This window comes from Pongo abelii, chromosome 22 (assembly GCF_028885655.2).
Source record: "Pongo abelii isolate AG06213 chromosome 22, NHGRI_mPonAbe1-v2.0_pri, whole genome shotgun sequence".
Lineage (NCBI taxonomy): Eukaryota > Metazoa > Chordata > Mammalia > Primates > Hominidae > Pongo > Pongo abelii.
Window position 1 is genome coordinate 35,913,766 of NC_072007.2, and position 13,746 is coordinate 35,927,511.

Sequence of the window (13,746 nt, forward strand, 5' to 3'; positions counted from 1 at the left end):
TTGGGAGTCTGGGGTGGGCAGATCACTTGAGATCAGGAGTTGAAAGTGCTTTCTCTGCTGATGAATAAGAAATGAGCTCTGGAGAGTGGCATTTCTTAATTGTTTATAATTTTATTCTTGTAAGGATTCTCCCAGATGTTTTTTTAAGTATCTATGATACTGAAAGACTTAGTACATTCATTGTATTTGCAGCAGTTATTTCCAGTTTCCATTCTTACTAGATAAGTAAGTTGAATGTCCTAGTTGAAGCTTTGTCCTTGGTTTCACAGACTTCCTTCCCTGCAGAGGTTTTGAAATGAATAAGGTAAATTCTGAATTGTGAAACATGTGAGTCATGTTTATTGAAACACTTTCTTGTAAGAAATCTCAAGAACACCATAAAGATAGTGCATAGATGATAGTTTCATTTTTCCCAAATCCACGTTTTTTCCAGTCTCTCCCAGGTCAGCTGTTTGTTGTGGCTGTCTCTTTCTGGTTCTCTTATTGCTTCTCAAACTTTAAAGCTTATTCATAGGCTTTTCCCAGAACAGAAGTCAAAGGTGTCTTGTATATCTTTCCATTTCCATGCAGTTGAATGAGTCTTCCTCAGAAAAGCTCTGCTCTGGAACCATTGCTTTGTCTTTTAAAGCAACAAAGTCCCACAGCCTAGATGAGTGTCTCAGGGAATTTCTTGGTGATCCAGCCATGGTTCTTCACTCTGCCCGGGTAGGGAAATCCCATCTGCCTTGGAAATCTAGTGCTCAGTTCAGAATTGGGAGATGGGCAGGATGATGTATAAGGGTATTTCTAACAGACTTTCTAGAATTCACAAGTCTTACTTCTCAGAACAGGGTTTTTTGAGCACAGTGCAGTACTCTGGTCCCTTCTGTAGAGAGAAGTCTGCAGCCTATCTGTCAAAGGCACTGATTCTGGGACAGAATTGTTAATAACCTAGCCTCTACTATCCATCCTCCGTGATCTCTCAAGAAGCAGCAGTACTGAAGAGGTAGAGCTCCTTCTTCAGATATTTGTATGAGATTATTCACCTGAGCTGCCACCTGCCTGCAGTCCCCGCTATGTTGAAACTTCATCCAAGTCCTACTATACATGGGAGGATAATTAGGAAATGTTCCAGTACTACCAGTTCCATGATGTCCTTCTCGGTGTGAATCTGTCTTCTGTCACCAAAGGCAAAGGAAGTTCTCAGTTTGCTAAGGGTTTTCTTTAGGAAAAATAATTGTTTTATTCCTGTAGTGTCTAATGTTTCTTCATAAAATGGCTCCATATCCCCCAGGGCTTTGCCTCTCAAGACTGCTTACTTTGTGCATAGCAAGGATTTGGGGGGTTCAGGGAGGAATATGATATTCAGAGTGCCTGTACTCTGAAGAGATTGGTCTTGGACCAGTCTTTCAAAAACTTTTTTTTTTTTTCCCCCCTGTGGTCTGCCTTCTATCTTGAGAGTTTCCAGGAAGCAGACCAAACTCCAATCTGAGAATTAGGACTTAGAAGGTGATTTTACAAGTTGATTACGCCTGTGCTGTGTGATGGTGATGCTTTCGTTTGCCTCTTTTGAGGCTAGGTTCCTTTAGTCTCAAACGGTTCCTCTTTGAGGAACTTTTATAAAATTCTGAGGAAAATTTACTACAAACATAAGGTACGTATTTTTTTTATCAAGAGAGACCACAGTTCTGGAGGAGAATACTCAGAACTAGGAGTCTGGATAAAACAGTGAGGTTGTCAGTTGACTGAAAAAGTAACTGTTTTGTGCACTGTGCTTTTTAAAAACATGTTTCTTTAATCCTCACAATAACCTCATGAGGCAGTAAGTATAGGTGTCTAATTTAAACATGAAGAAGTTAATGTTGAAAGAGGGGTAATTTTACCAAAGTCATATAGTTAGTAAGAGCTAAGAACTGAATCTAGATCTGTCTGAAGCCATATAATTGTTAAGTCCTCAGTCTTCGGACCCTCAAAGCTCCCATCTGATAGGATTCTGACCTCTTTTTACTTCCCCAACGTTTTCCAGCTCTGTGTGTCTGGAACTGGATCCTGGCAAGGCACCCTTAGCAGAGTCTTCTTGGGAGCCCAGGCCTCAGTACTCAGAATGATTGCTGGAGGGTATAGTTTCAATTTCAAGAGAGAGGCATGCAGTTTGTGATGGGCACAAAGTAGGCTGAAGTAATAGAGACTGGGATGTGCAATTCTTGTGAGAGTAAAGAATAACATCTAAGTAGGGAATAGCAACAGATAAGTAATGAATGGTTCTGTAAAGGCTTAACTTAGGACCTTTATAGTATTTTTATTTTGGGAACTATATTTTTAAACGTGAAATTATTTAGTTTAATTGAGACATTTAGGACTGCTACAATTGTATTGAAAATTTGCTGTCTTTAAGTAGAAGCATTATAAAGCTTAAGCAGCTTTAGTCAGAAGTGGATGTTATAACAGATAATGGGAAGGAGGCCTTTTTGGTGGAGATACGTACCTAAATAATTTTATTTTGGTGTATATTTTATCTTTGATCTGATCTTGAAGATTTCCGTATTTTTACATGGCTTCATACGGATTTCAATACAAATATTTACATTTAGAAAACCATAGTTCTCTGCAGAACTTTACTGAACACTAAAAGACATTGGAGCTTTTCCCTGTGTTATTTCTCCTAAAGGTATCTTTTCCTTTTAAAGTGACTATCAAATACTTTTAAGGTTTTTATTTCAGTAAGTTTCAGTTCAGTGTTTTGGTTTTAATTGTGGAGTTCTTTTTAAAAGAACCATATTTATTAAGTTGAGTTTTATTGGATTGGGGTTTTTATATTTTTGGTTTTAAAAACAAAAAATTTTTGTTTTTTTCAGATGTATTGGCAAGTCAAGAACAACAGATGAATGAAATAGTTACAATTGATCAACGTGAGTATTTGTACCTATATTTGCCCTTTTATTAATAAGAAATGTTTATTTGATCCTGCAAGGTAATAAAAAGGAAAATTATTTAAAAAAATTTTTTTTTCTACACACAAAATATCTTTTGTTCTGTGGAATGAAAGCTTGACACAAGTACTTTATAAGATCCACTTGTGTTTTTAAATGATACGACTAACATAACAGCTTGCTTTGTACTCAGTTCGCTAAAATTTGGTAGGACATCATTTGTTTCATCTTTACTGACTGTTAATTACCAAGTTGTAAGAACAATTCTAACCACATTCATACCTGACAGAACTTTCGTGCCTGATAATAACTGGATATTAGGTAGCATCCAATTGAAATATCAGTGTAGCTTGGATACAGCAGAGAAAATATTCAAGTGTCCAAAACAAACTTGAGGAGTTACACTGGGTTTGAAATGAAGAAAAAAGGCCAAGTTAAAATAGGAAAACAAATAGTTTTCATTTGGTGGGAGTTGCAATCAAAGTGTACAGTTGTATACATTCTAATGGATCATCTGTCCCATGTGGCATTTTCCAAGGTTTGAAGAGTCTACCAGGCCAAACCCTTCGCCGCCTCCACTACTTTTGCTTGGCTTTTCCCCTTTCTTTTCTCTCGCTTTGCCTTCAGCTTTATTCTTTACCTCTGATTCATCCATTTTGGGTACTGTACTTGCTAGAAGTACAGTCTAGAAGAGTCTTTTTGTTTCTCTTAATATCCATCTCCATTTTCATGTCATCTTTTCTATCTTTTACCTCTTGTTGCATTTTCTCTTGGCATGTTTGGGTTTGGGTACCACCACAGTTGCTATCTCTTAAACATCTTTCATTAAAACATTACTGTCTAGTTTGAGAATACTTTTAAGCCTGCTGAGCTTTTTTGGGGCATTTTTTTTCCCCTTTTCAGCATGCATCTTTCTTTACCGCTTATGCCATAAGCTTTTAGCTATGTTTTACCTGAGGTACGAACACACACGTCACAAGATCATCCTAACTGGCTAAAATTTTTAATGAGGAATTTGAGATACGCAAAGTAAGTATAACTAACACCTGTGTACATCATAAGAAATAAAATTTTATACACCAAGTTTACCTGTTGTAGGTTTCATTTTCCTCTCTCCTACCAGAGAATTGACTATCTTGAATTTTATGTTTATTACCGTCAGCATATTTTATATTTTTACCAACTATGTAATGGTAAACACTGTATAGCATTGTTTTCCACGTTTAAACATTTTCTGTAAAATGATAATACGTTGTACATATTATTTTATAACTTTTTTATCATTTGAGAATTACTCATGTTGATACTTGCAGCTGTTTCATTCATTTTCACTGCTGTATTTTTTAAATGCTGTGAACATCATTGAATGAATATTTGTAAGAACATGTGTGAGATGTTCGTGTCATAGGGTTTCTATCCTTTCAGCCTTACTCCAGATACTGCCAGAGTCTCAAAGTGGTGGTGTGAATTCTCATTTGTCCACATTTTCTACAATGTATTTGACAAAATGTTTTTATGAACAAATGTTTTAAAAACAAACATGTTTAAATACTCTCTTTGTCTAATGTGTATGCATCACTAAGTTATTTCCAAACAAGAATACTAGCTCTTACTAAGATGCGCAAACTATAATGCAAGCATTATAATTTACCATCTGAACTTTTTTGTTATTTTGTTTGAAATTGTGGATTGAGGCTTTCTGTAGTGAAGTACTTTCTTGGGGTAATTCATAGAGCATTAGTTAAACTGATAATGTCTTTCAGTAATTTTTTTTTTCTGCTTGTATTGGAAGAAAAAAAATTTCCCCTTGTCTGTCTTTGCAGCTGTGCAAATTATTCCAGCATCAGTGCAATCTGCTACACCTACTACCATTAAAGTTATAAATAGTAGTGCGAAGGCAGCCAAAGTACAAAGAGCGCCGAGGATTTCAGGAGAAGATAGAAGCTCACCTGGGAACAGAACAGGTATTTTTGTATTTTCTTGTATTTATAAAATATATCTATCTAATTAGGTATATTTTGTTGTATTTTACTGTATGAAAAATGTGAATTTGGACTATCCCTCTGGCAGTATTTAGACAGCATTTCTAGAAAAACAAAAATTGTTTCTGCCATGGCTGAGATTTGAACCACGGGACCAGTTTGTTGTCTTTGCCTTGGGCTAATCTATAACACTATAGCTAATGCTTTGTTCCACTTATCAATTTAGGAAACAATGGCCAAATCCAACTATGGCAGTTTTTGCTAGAACTTCTTACTGATAAGGACGCTCGAGACTGTATTTCTTGGGTTGGTGATGAAGGTGAATTTAAGCTAAATCAGCCTGAACTGGTTGCACAGAAATGGGGACAGCGTAAAAATAAGCCTACGATGAACTATGAGAAACTCAGTCGTGCATTAAGGTAAGCTTTTATTACTTTTTTTCCTGTTATCAAAAATAGAAACTTGCTAAAAATAGAAACTTTCTAAAAAATAGTTTCTTATTCTAGATGTAAGCATTGTTATGTAATGATATTAAAAACTTGTTTATGTTTTTTCTTTACATATTAAAAAACCTTTTTAAAAAGATCTTAATAATTTTGAGGTACAGTTTTTTTTTTTACAAAATTACTCTAAGATTGTTTATTTTTATCTGGTTTGAAAGCTATAATACTGTCCAAAAAAAAAAAAAGTTTAATTTTTGAGGTTTTTATTATTTGCATAGGTGAATTGAGTGTTAGTTTTTAATGAGTAAGCAGAAACTGTCCTCTGTTTTTACAATTACATGCAGAATATTGACCCATTTTCTACACAATCTGCCTAAATCTGGATATCCAATCTTTACATTGATACAAACTCTCCGTAAGTATTATAAGGTTTTTTGACAGAAATTACTATCAGAAATTATACCTACTACAGTGATGGAAATTCAACAGGTACATTTAAGTATCTGAGAAGAAGGATATATAAGAATATCACAGAATTATGTCTGATTTTTTGGGAGACTGAATATAGTAAAGTAGTTCTGCAATTCATGAGTTTTTCTAAATAGCATGCTTTTACTGCTTCTTCGTGTTTCACTTGGCCATTTTCACACTGAAAGATTATAATTTAGCTCACACACACACCCTCTCCCTTCCCCTTTCCATCCCCTCATCTCAATATCCCAATATAATTATATGGAAATTTTGGTTCAGCGAGTATTCATTGTTACAGTATTACGGCCAGGTAACTATTATTACATAGTTGGCCGTGATTATTTTTCTTTTTCTGAATGACCTGTTGGTTTCTTAGAGTTCATGAGTAACTAAAATGTTTAGTTTTCAATATGCTTATCCTTTTGTCATTCAGTCTCAAACACATTGCCAGCTGTCTAAAGATTCTTCGTGTATAATCATAATTAAAGCTGCCATTTTTGAGAGTTGATACAGATTGTATACGTTCAAGTCCCCTCAAAATTACAGGTAGATTGTTAGAGTTAATAATTAAGATGTCAGTTCCCCCCCCGATTGATCTAAGTTTCAGTGCAGCAACTTAGTTTAATTTGAAAAATAAAACTAAGTTTTTCTTAGAACTTGGAAAGATAATTGTAAAATTTACATGGGACTATAAAGTACCATGGTAGACACCTGAAGATTAGCAAAGTGGAAAGACTTGTCCCACAGGATATTGAGACTTACTCTAAAGTTACAGTAATAAGACAGTTATGCTATTTGCTCAAGACAAATAGGCCATACAGTAGAAGAGGGAGCCAAAATAGAACCAGGAATATGTAAGCATTTGATTTAAAGAAATGGCAGTGAGGAGAAAACATATGAGGAAACGACCTGCTTTTCAATCATCAGTGCTGGGATAATTTACTCTCCATCTCAGGGGAAAAGTAAAAGTTGACCTCTTCCTTATGCCGTACCAAAAATCAATTCCATGTAGCTTGTAGCTCTATATGTAAAAAGTAAAATAGAAAAGGATCTAGAAATACTTTCATAACTTCTGGTGGTAGGCAGACATTTAAACAGAATCAAAAGGACAAATTCTAAAGGGAAAGATCAATAAATTGGACTATATTTAAATTAGGAGTTTCTGTTCGTTGAAAGCCTTATTAAGAGAGCCACACATGTCTGACAGAAGTATCTAGAATATGTAACCAATTCTTACAAATCAATTTTTTAATGGGCAAGAGACTTGAATAGACACCTCAGGCTAGAGATTATCCAAATGGCCAATGAATATATGCAAAGGTGTACAGCCTCATTAGTATTCAGAGAATGCAATTGAAAACCATAATTAAATGGTACAACACACCCCCTAGAGTGGCTACAATTTAAAAGATTGCCAGAACTAAGCTCTGTTGAGGATATGGAGCAATGGGAATGCTTCTACCCTTTTGATAGGAATGTAAATTGTAACAGTTGCTCCCCTAAGCAACTGTTTCATACATACCAAACAGAAGTGTACTTGTATGCCCATACACATGTTCATAGCAGATTATTTATAACATCCAAACCCCAGAAACAACCGGATATCTGTCAGCAGTAGAGTGAATGAATCATTTATGGTATATTCATACACGAATACCTTGCATTCTTGAAAACTAAGCTCCTGCTACAAACAATGACCAGTGAACCTCACAAACATAATGTTCAGTGACAGAATCCAGACCCAAAAGACCAAATTCTGTATGATTACATTTATTTAGTAAAGTTCAAAAAACAGGAAAATTAAATTTCAGTATTTAGGGATGCATGTTTGGGTGATAAAAATATAAAGAAAAAGCAGTGAAATTACTATCATGATACAAGCTTGTGTTTACCTTTTAGAGCCAGGATTTGGGGAGTGATTGGGAGGGGACATAAAGGGGATTCTAGATGCTGGCAGTGTTCTGTTTCTTGACCCGAGTGATACTTAACAGGTGAATGAATGTTCACTTTGTAATAAATCACTGAACTGTTCACTTCTGTGTCCTTTTGTTTGTGTGATATATTTGCAATTAAAAAGTTTAAAAAAATACAAGTTTAAAAAAAAAGAGGGAAGAAAAGAAATCATATCCATGAAATACAGGTATTGTGTATCTTTCATTTTAGGGAGGGAACAAGTGGAATAAATGCTACTATATACAGTTGTGTGATGCATCTACTAGATCAAAAGAAGTATTCAGTAAAATTCAAATTTATGTGTGTATATTCTTTTTTATCACCTCTTACCAAGAAATATGATTATGCCAACTCCATTTTCCTCCTAGAATTATAAAATCTCTTTCCTTTTTCATTTTCCTCACGTATAGTCTTACATATTAATGTAGAAATTTTTTAAAGCAATTGAAATGCCTATAGCATTTTTAACTGGATGGCAAGGAATTGTTGGTTTGTGAGCTGAAATCCAAATTCTATACTAATGTAATTGACATAAATGGAAACTACAAGACTGCCCAATGTGTTATATCTCTTACTGGGAAATCAAACATAACTATATTTATTTTGCTATTCTGGAATTAGGGAAAGATGACAATTTCCTGTATATAGGTCAGTCCTTTCATTAACAGACTCTTGATTAAGCCAAGTGACTTTTATCCTGCTAAATGTGATAGTTTATATCACTGGTACTTTTGCAAATAGTTGTTTCTTTTGTAATAGCCCTTTGTCAGTGGGCAGTGCAATTTTAAAATAAGGGCTTTGCAATCTGCCAGTCGTGGAAAGAGCTTGACTTGCCTTTTTCCTGTTGTTGGAATTAGCAATACATAGTGTTTGTTTAAATAAAGTCTGTTTTCCAAAGGAAACATAAATCCAGCTCCGTTTGCATCTCTATAGAATGCAGCAGTAAACTAGATTTCTAGAATGATTGCCGGAACTCTGCTTGTGTACGTTTAGAAACATTGTCTCTTTACAATGTCCTTTACCTGTTTTTCTGTATCCTCTGTTTCTTTTAGACCTTTTCCTTAGACTTAAAGCTCCCTATTGGGCTTGGATAATTTATCTGAAATTTGGAAAGCGTTTACATAGTGAAATAATAAAGATGAAGGCATGACTTCATCATATAGGATTCTTTACAAGACAGAAAATAAGTGGAATATATGTATTAATTTTTTTCATATTATCGATTTTTATTAACATAGCTTATATTTTGTAGAGGGCTGTGTGCCAGTCATTGTATACTAAGCACTTTACAAAGATTATCCCTTTAATCCTCAACAATGATATGCGGGTATAAGCACGGTTAACCTCACTTCATAGATGAGGAATAAAAGCTTTGAGAAAATATAACTCCTGTGGTCTCAAAAATGTTAGGTTTTAAATCTTGGCTTTCTAACTCCAAAGCTCTTGTTCTTAGGCTCTTCTACTGCTCTCAAGGTTTTTTGTTTTGTTTAATAATTATTTTTAAATCAGTGTTTTATCCTAATTGTTGAAAATATGTTTTGAAAGTTTAATGTATAGAGTGTTGGAGTAGTGAGCACTGAAATTTTAGTAAATAATGTTTGGATGTTTCATTTGATAGTAGCATTAAATATTCTATATAGCTTCAATATTAATTGCTGTTGTGGCGGATGCAGTACTCTACTAGGCTTCTGCTGACGGAATAGTCTGTAAATTATTGTAAGAAGTCTCATTTATTTTTTCTGAAGTCTCTAATTTTTTTTTTCTCTTTTTGAAGATATTATTATGATGGGGACATGATTTGTAAAGTTCAAGGCAAGAGATTTGTGTACAAGTTTGTCTGTGACTTGAAGACTCTTATTGGATACAGTGCAGCAGAGTTGAATCGTTTGGTCACAGAATGTGAACAGAAGAAACTTGCAAAGATGCAGCTCCATGGAATTGCCCAGCCAGTCACAGCAGTAGCTCTGGCTACTGCCTCTCTGCAAACGGAAAAGGATAATTGAGCCCCAGGACATTCTGGGACTCCAAAGTCTTTCTTAAAATGTTTAGAGCAAGTATAGCTCTTACCTTTATTACTGAATTTGAATCTTCTTTTATTTCTAGGCTGTACAGTCTGATGCATGATTTTTTTATAAATATTTCATACTCTTGTGAATTTGGATCTTTTTACTTTGAGCATATATTTTAGAATATGCATATGTTAAAGGATCTCCACAATGTCTGCAGTGTGAAGGCAGGTTCATTGTGGAATAGTTTGTTAACAGTCAGGAAAGCTAAACTGGTCAGTATTAATGTGTAGCCCTACCAAAAATAGCCAGTAGTATCTGAAAATGAAAAATAAATGAAGTATCTCTAGGAAACAGTCTGGCTTAACTATTTTTGAAAATATAACTGTTTCCCCTCTCTGCTGCTTTAGATGTTGCTTTACATAGAACCAGAAAATGGAATTTCTCAGCTAAAGCATGTGTGCCTGTTTCATCTAATCAAGCAGAGCTAAAATGTTCATACCGAATAAATTTATATTAATAAATTACTAAACTAAGAGTATCAGGTTATTTATATATTTGCAAGCAAAGGACAGTAAGAAGTTGACTGGCAAAAGAGCAGTGCTGAAGGAGGAGATCCAGGTTTAAATCTGGCTTATTAACTCAAGCCAATTTTAAGGATTTTCTGTATAGATTATTCATGTCAGACCAAGAATTTAAATTATTTTGAGAGAGGCATTTAATTCTAATAAACCAGCTGTTACAAAAATTATAAAATGATCTCTGTTTTTCCTGTCAGAGATTTAAAAAACTGAAAAGGTATACCTCAACCCAAAAATAAAGGTTTGGTTTGGTTTGTTATGGCTTCCTTTTTAAAAAAATTTCCCTGTAGTGCCAGTTTATTATGCAAAGCAGCTTATATTCCTCTGTTTCTGATAAAATGAAGACTTTAACTCAGTCAACAGTACTTTCCCTTTCAAGGCATTAGTAAATTACTTGCAAATAGTTTTAAAAGGAAAATTTGATTTCTGTTATAGGCAGTCTTCTCTTTAAGACAATACTTTTCCACTTATTTTTTTCCTTTTCCATATTATCTATGTGTATTCATATATCTATATACATATTCAGTTGATCATTTTATAAACATATATGAAGGCATAAAGATATACAGAAGAAAAATTATTAAATAACTCATTTTAAGATTCAAATTAAGTAATTCCTGCATGTATGACATTCCTTACATAAGCGAACACTAAACAAAAATGGCTAGAAATGTCTTTTTCTTTTCTCTTTTTGTTGTTTGTTTTAAGGTATTAAGCACAAATTATTACATGAGACTGGCAGATAGCTATTAATCCTCTTGCAGATTTGAGAAAGTTGATTCTCAAATATTTATGCACCTTCTCCTTCATTGTTTTCTTTAAATCTGTCCTGTTAAAAAGCTTCTTAAGAGCTCAGTTAATGCTTTTGACTTAACTAGGAGAAAAAGGCATGATAATACAGGCAAGATGGCATTGTTAGCAATTCTGGTAGTGGTTTGGAATGAATCCTAAGAGGCAGGGATCTTAAGGACAAGGAAGAGAAGAGAGAGAGGAGGGATCTTTGATCTCTTTCTCTGGTAATCTTAACGCGTAATTTTACTACAACATGTTCTCAATTCATTTATATTATTATATTAAGCTCTTTCTGCAGTTGATATCTGAGCAGAGAAAGATTTGTATTTCCATTTTTACTTTTTTGAAAGAGAATATATGGACAGATCATTAGTACAATTTGGACACTGTGATTGTAAGAATATCTGAGTAAAATAACAATATGAAATAATTAATAGAAGCTCTAGCGTCAGGTAACACGTAGACAGCAAGAAAGGTTTTGCACCATCCTCTTACGGCCTAGGGAGTTGACAAGTTGCTTGTAGTTTTAAACAAATAATAAAGTGTACCCTTCTGGTATATTATCAAGAGCTTAAGAATCTTGGCTTTCATATTTAAAATGCTTTTGGGGAGACATATATTAAAATTTTAGCCAAGATGATAGACATGTCTCAATTATATATGTGTGTGTATATTTTTAAAGCTAGAAACATTATTTTTAGATCCCTAGAATGAAATTTTTTTTTCATCTATGCAATTCCCATATGGTTTTTTTAAATCATATTTTATTCATTTTCTCCCTTCAGCAGTTTTCATTTTATTTCTCATAATTTGAACAGAGACAGTTCTCATATGTGAACAGATGCTTTTTTTTTTCCTTCTTACCATCATTTATGCATGACATAGGTAAAGTAATATGACTAATTTCTCCAGTTGATTCAAGAAACTCATTACTTTGCCTCAAATTATATGTAAAATATTTGTTTTACTTAGGTTACAGTTATCAGAAAGCCAGGTAGTTTTTTTCTTCTATTAAAATATAACATATTGTGAAAGAAAATAAAATTTATGCTATTCATTCTTTGCTTTGTTTTTATAAATGAATTTTTCATAGAATTTACAGTATATTCATAGGAAGAAAGATAAAATTATTGGTCATCATTTGTACCTTAGAAGTACAAGAATTTAAGTAAAAGAAATGTTCATTTTTGTTTTAAAATTTGTTTTCCATGTGAAGTTTTTATTGAGCCAACTTTCATACATATCTCGCTAGCCTAAAGTCTAAATATTTGTGTTGGCATCAGAAAAACAAATTAGACAGAATTGCTATGTGTGGTTGATCCTCAGATAAATTGACTGATCACATTTATTTTTGTATCAGTCTATGTCATTTAATTAGGAAAAATTGTTTAGTTGTTTTCTCCCCTGATTAATGGTGATACTCAAGTATGATACAAAAAGAATTGTACCACCAAATATTTTTGTGAGGTCTGCTGTTTTCCATATTCATTTTATGCTACTGCCTTTAAGAAAGAACCAGTGTATCCTTGAAATAGCACAAAAATGTTTTAAAATTCATAATTGCAAAACAAATCTGTGACTAACTTAATGTCTTCAGATCTAAAGGGTGTAAAAATATTGATACTTCAATATTTCACTTGCTGCCAGGAAAAACAAAATTCTCAATCTTTTGTAAATGGGAGGAGGACTTTTGCATACATTTTTACTCTTTAAATAACGACAATGACACTTATACTGTCATAATAACAATTATGTATTTCTTTGTGGTTTTAATTTTTTTTGTAATTTTACATAAAACAGTTATTTTCTATTTTTACGCAGATAAAAAATATTTGTGCATAAAATGTAAAAATAGTAAAATGAGAAAAATAAAACTATTATACAGTATGTTTCTGTGTTGCTTAAAAGTTTTTTTTCCTGAAAACAAAATCTTAAATCCCCAAGACATTTTGTTGGATAGTAATCTGACAGTCCACTTATGATACGTTGTACATAGGATTCCGATGCATTTTTTAACTTAAAAGCTGTCAATTTGGGAAGAACATATTTCACTGAACTAAAATTAGTAGGTTCATCTCTTTAAGGAAATTAATGAAATTCCATCTACAAAGCCAAATTGTTTTAGAATAGTAACAGATGAAGCTGTTAGAAGGCAAGCTGATGATTGCTAAATTGTAAACCTTTCGTAAAGCCTTTTTTTTTAACAAACAAAAAATCACCTGTTCATGTTGGCTATCAGCAGGTTGCTTCAGCCAGAATCAGAATATAGAAGAATGGAAGGGGTTAGGAAAAAGTGATTCATGCCTGCCTTTATGGTGAAGCAATGATGAAAGTTTGATTGACATGCTTAAATAGGAAGTTATGGTTAGAAATAAATGGCTTTAAAAATAGACAGTGTAATTGTATCTAGTTTGAAGTGATGAAAAACCATCAGCCAGGACGCTAGTGAGGTATGTTTGTTCTCCCAGGACTTCAGTTTTTTGTGTGTACAGCTTATTTACAAGCCAAGTATGTGCTTAAAATGCTTTTTACTAATAAACTGACAACTTTAGAACACTGCTTTTAAAAATTTCTGTAGTGAAGGACCACTTTCTTATTTCCAATTTGTC

General features: G+C 33.5%; 1 protein-coding gene and 1 pseudogene across 6 annotated transcripts in view; one reads left to right on the forward strand and one right to left on the reverse strand.

Annotated features, from left to right (window-relative positions):
* The window catches only part of GABPA (GA binding protein transcription factor subunit alpha), a 37,259-nt gene extending 24,235 nt beyond the window's left edge, over positions 1-13,024 (forward strand). For all 6 annotated transcript variants that reach the window (XM_024239244.3, XM_054542864.2, XM_024239247.3 and 3 more), the window contains 4 exons: positions 2,835-2,888; positions 4,733-4,873; positions 5,118-5,310; positions 9,533-13,024. In XM_024239244.3, the coding sequence (XP_024095012.1) occupies positions 2,835-2,888; positions 4,733-4,873; positions 5,118-5,310; positions 9,533-9,761 (617 nt within the window). In that variant the 3' untranslated portion in view covers positions 9,762-13,024. The remainder of the gene's footprint in view (positions 1-2,834; positions 2,889-4,732; positions 4,874-5,117; positions 5,311-9,532) is intronic.
* On the reverse strand, positions 3,459-4,120 carry LOC103888864 (protein LLP homolog; annotated as a pseudogene).
* Positions 13,025-13,746: the final 722 nt, after the last annotated feature.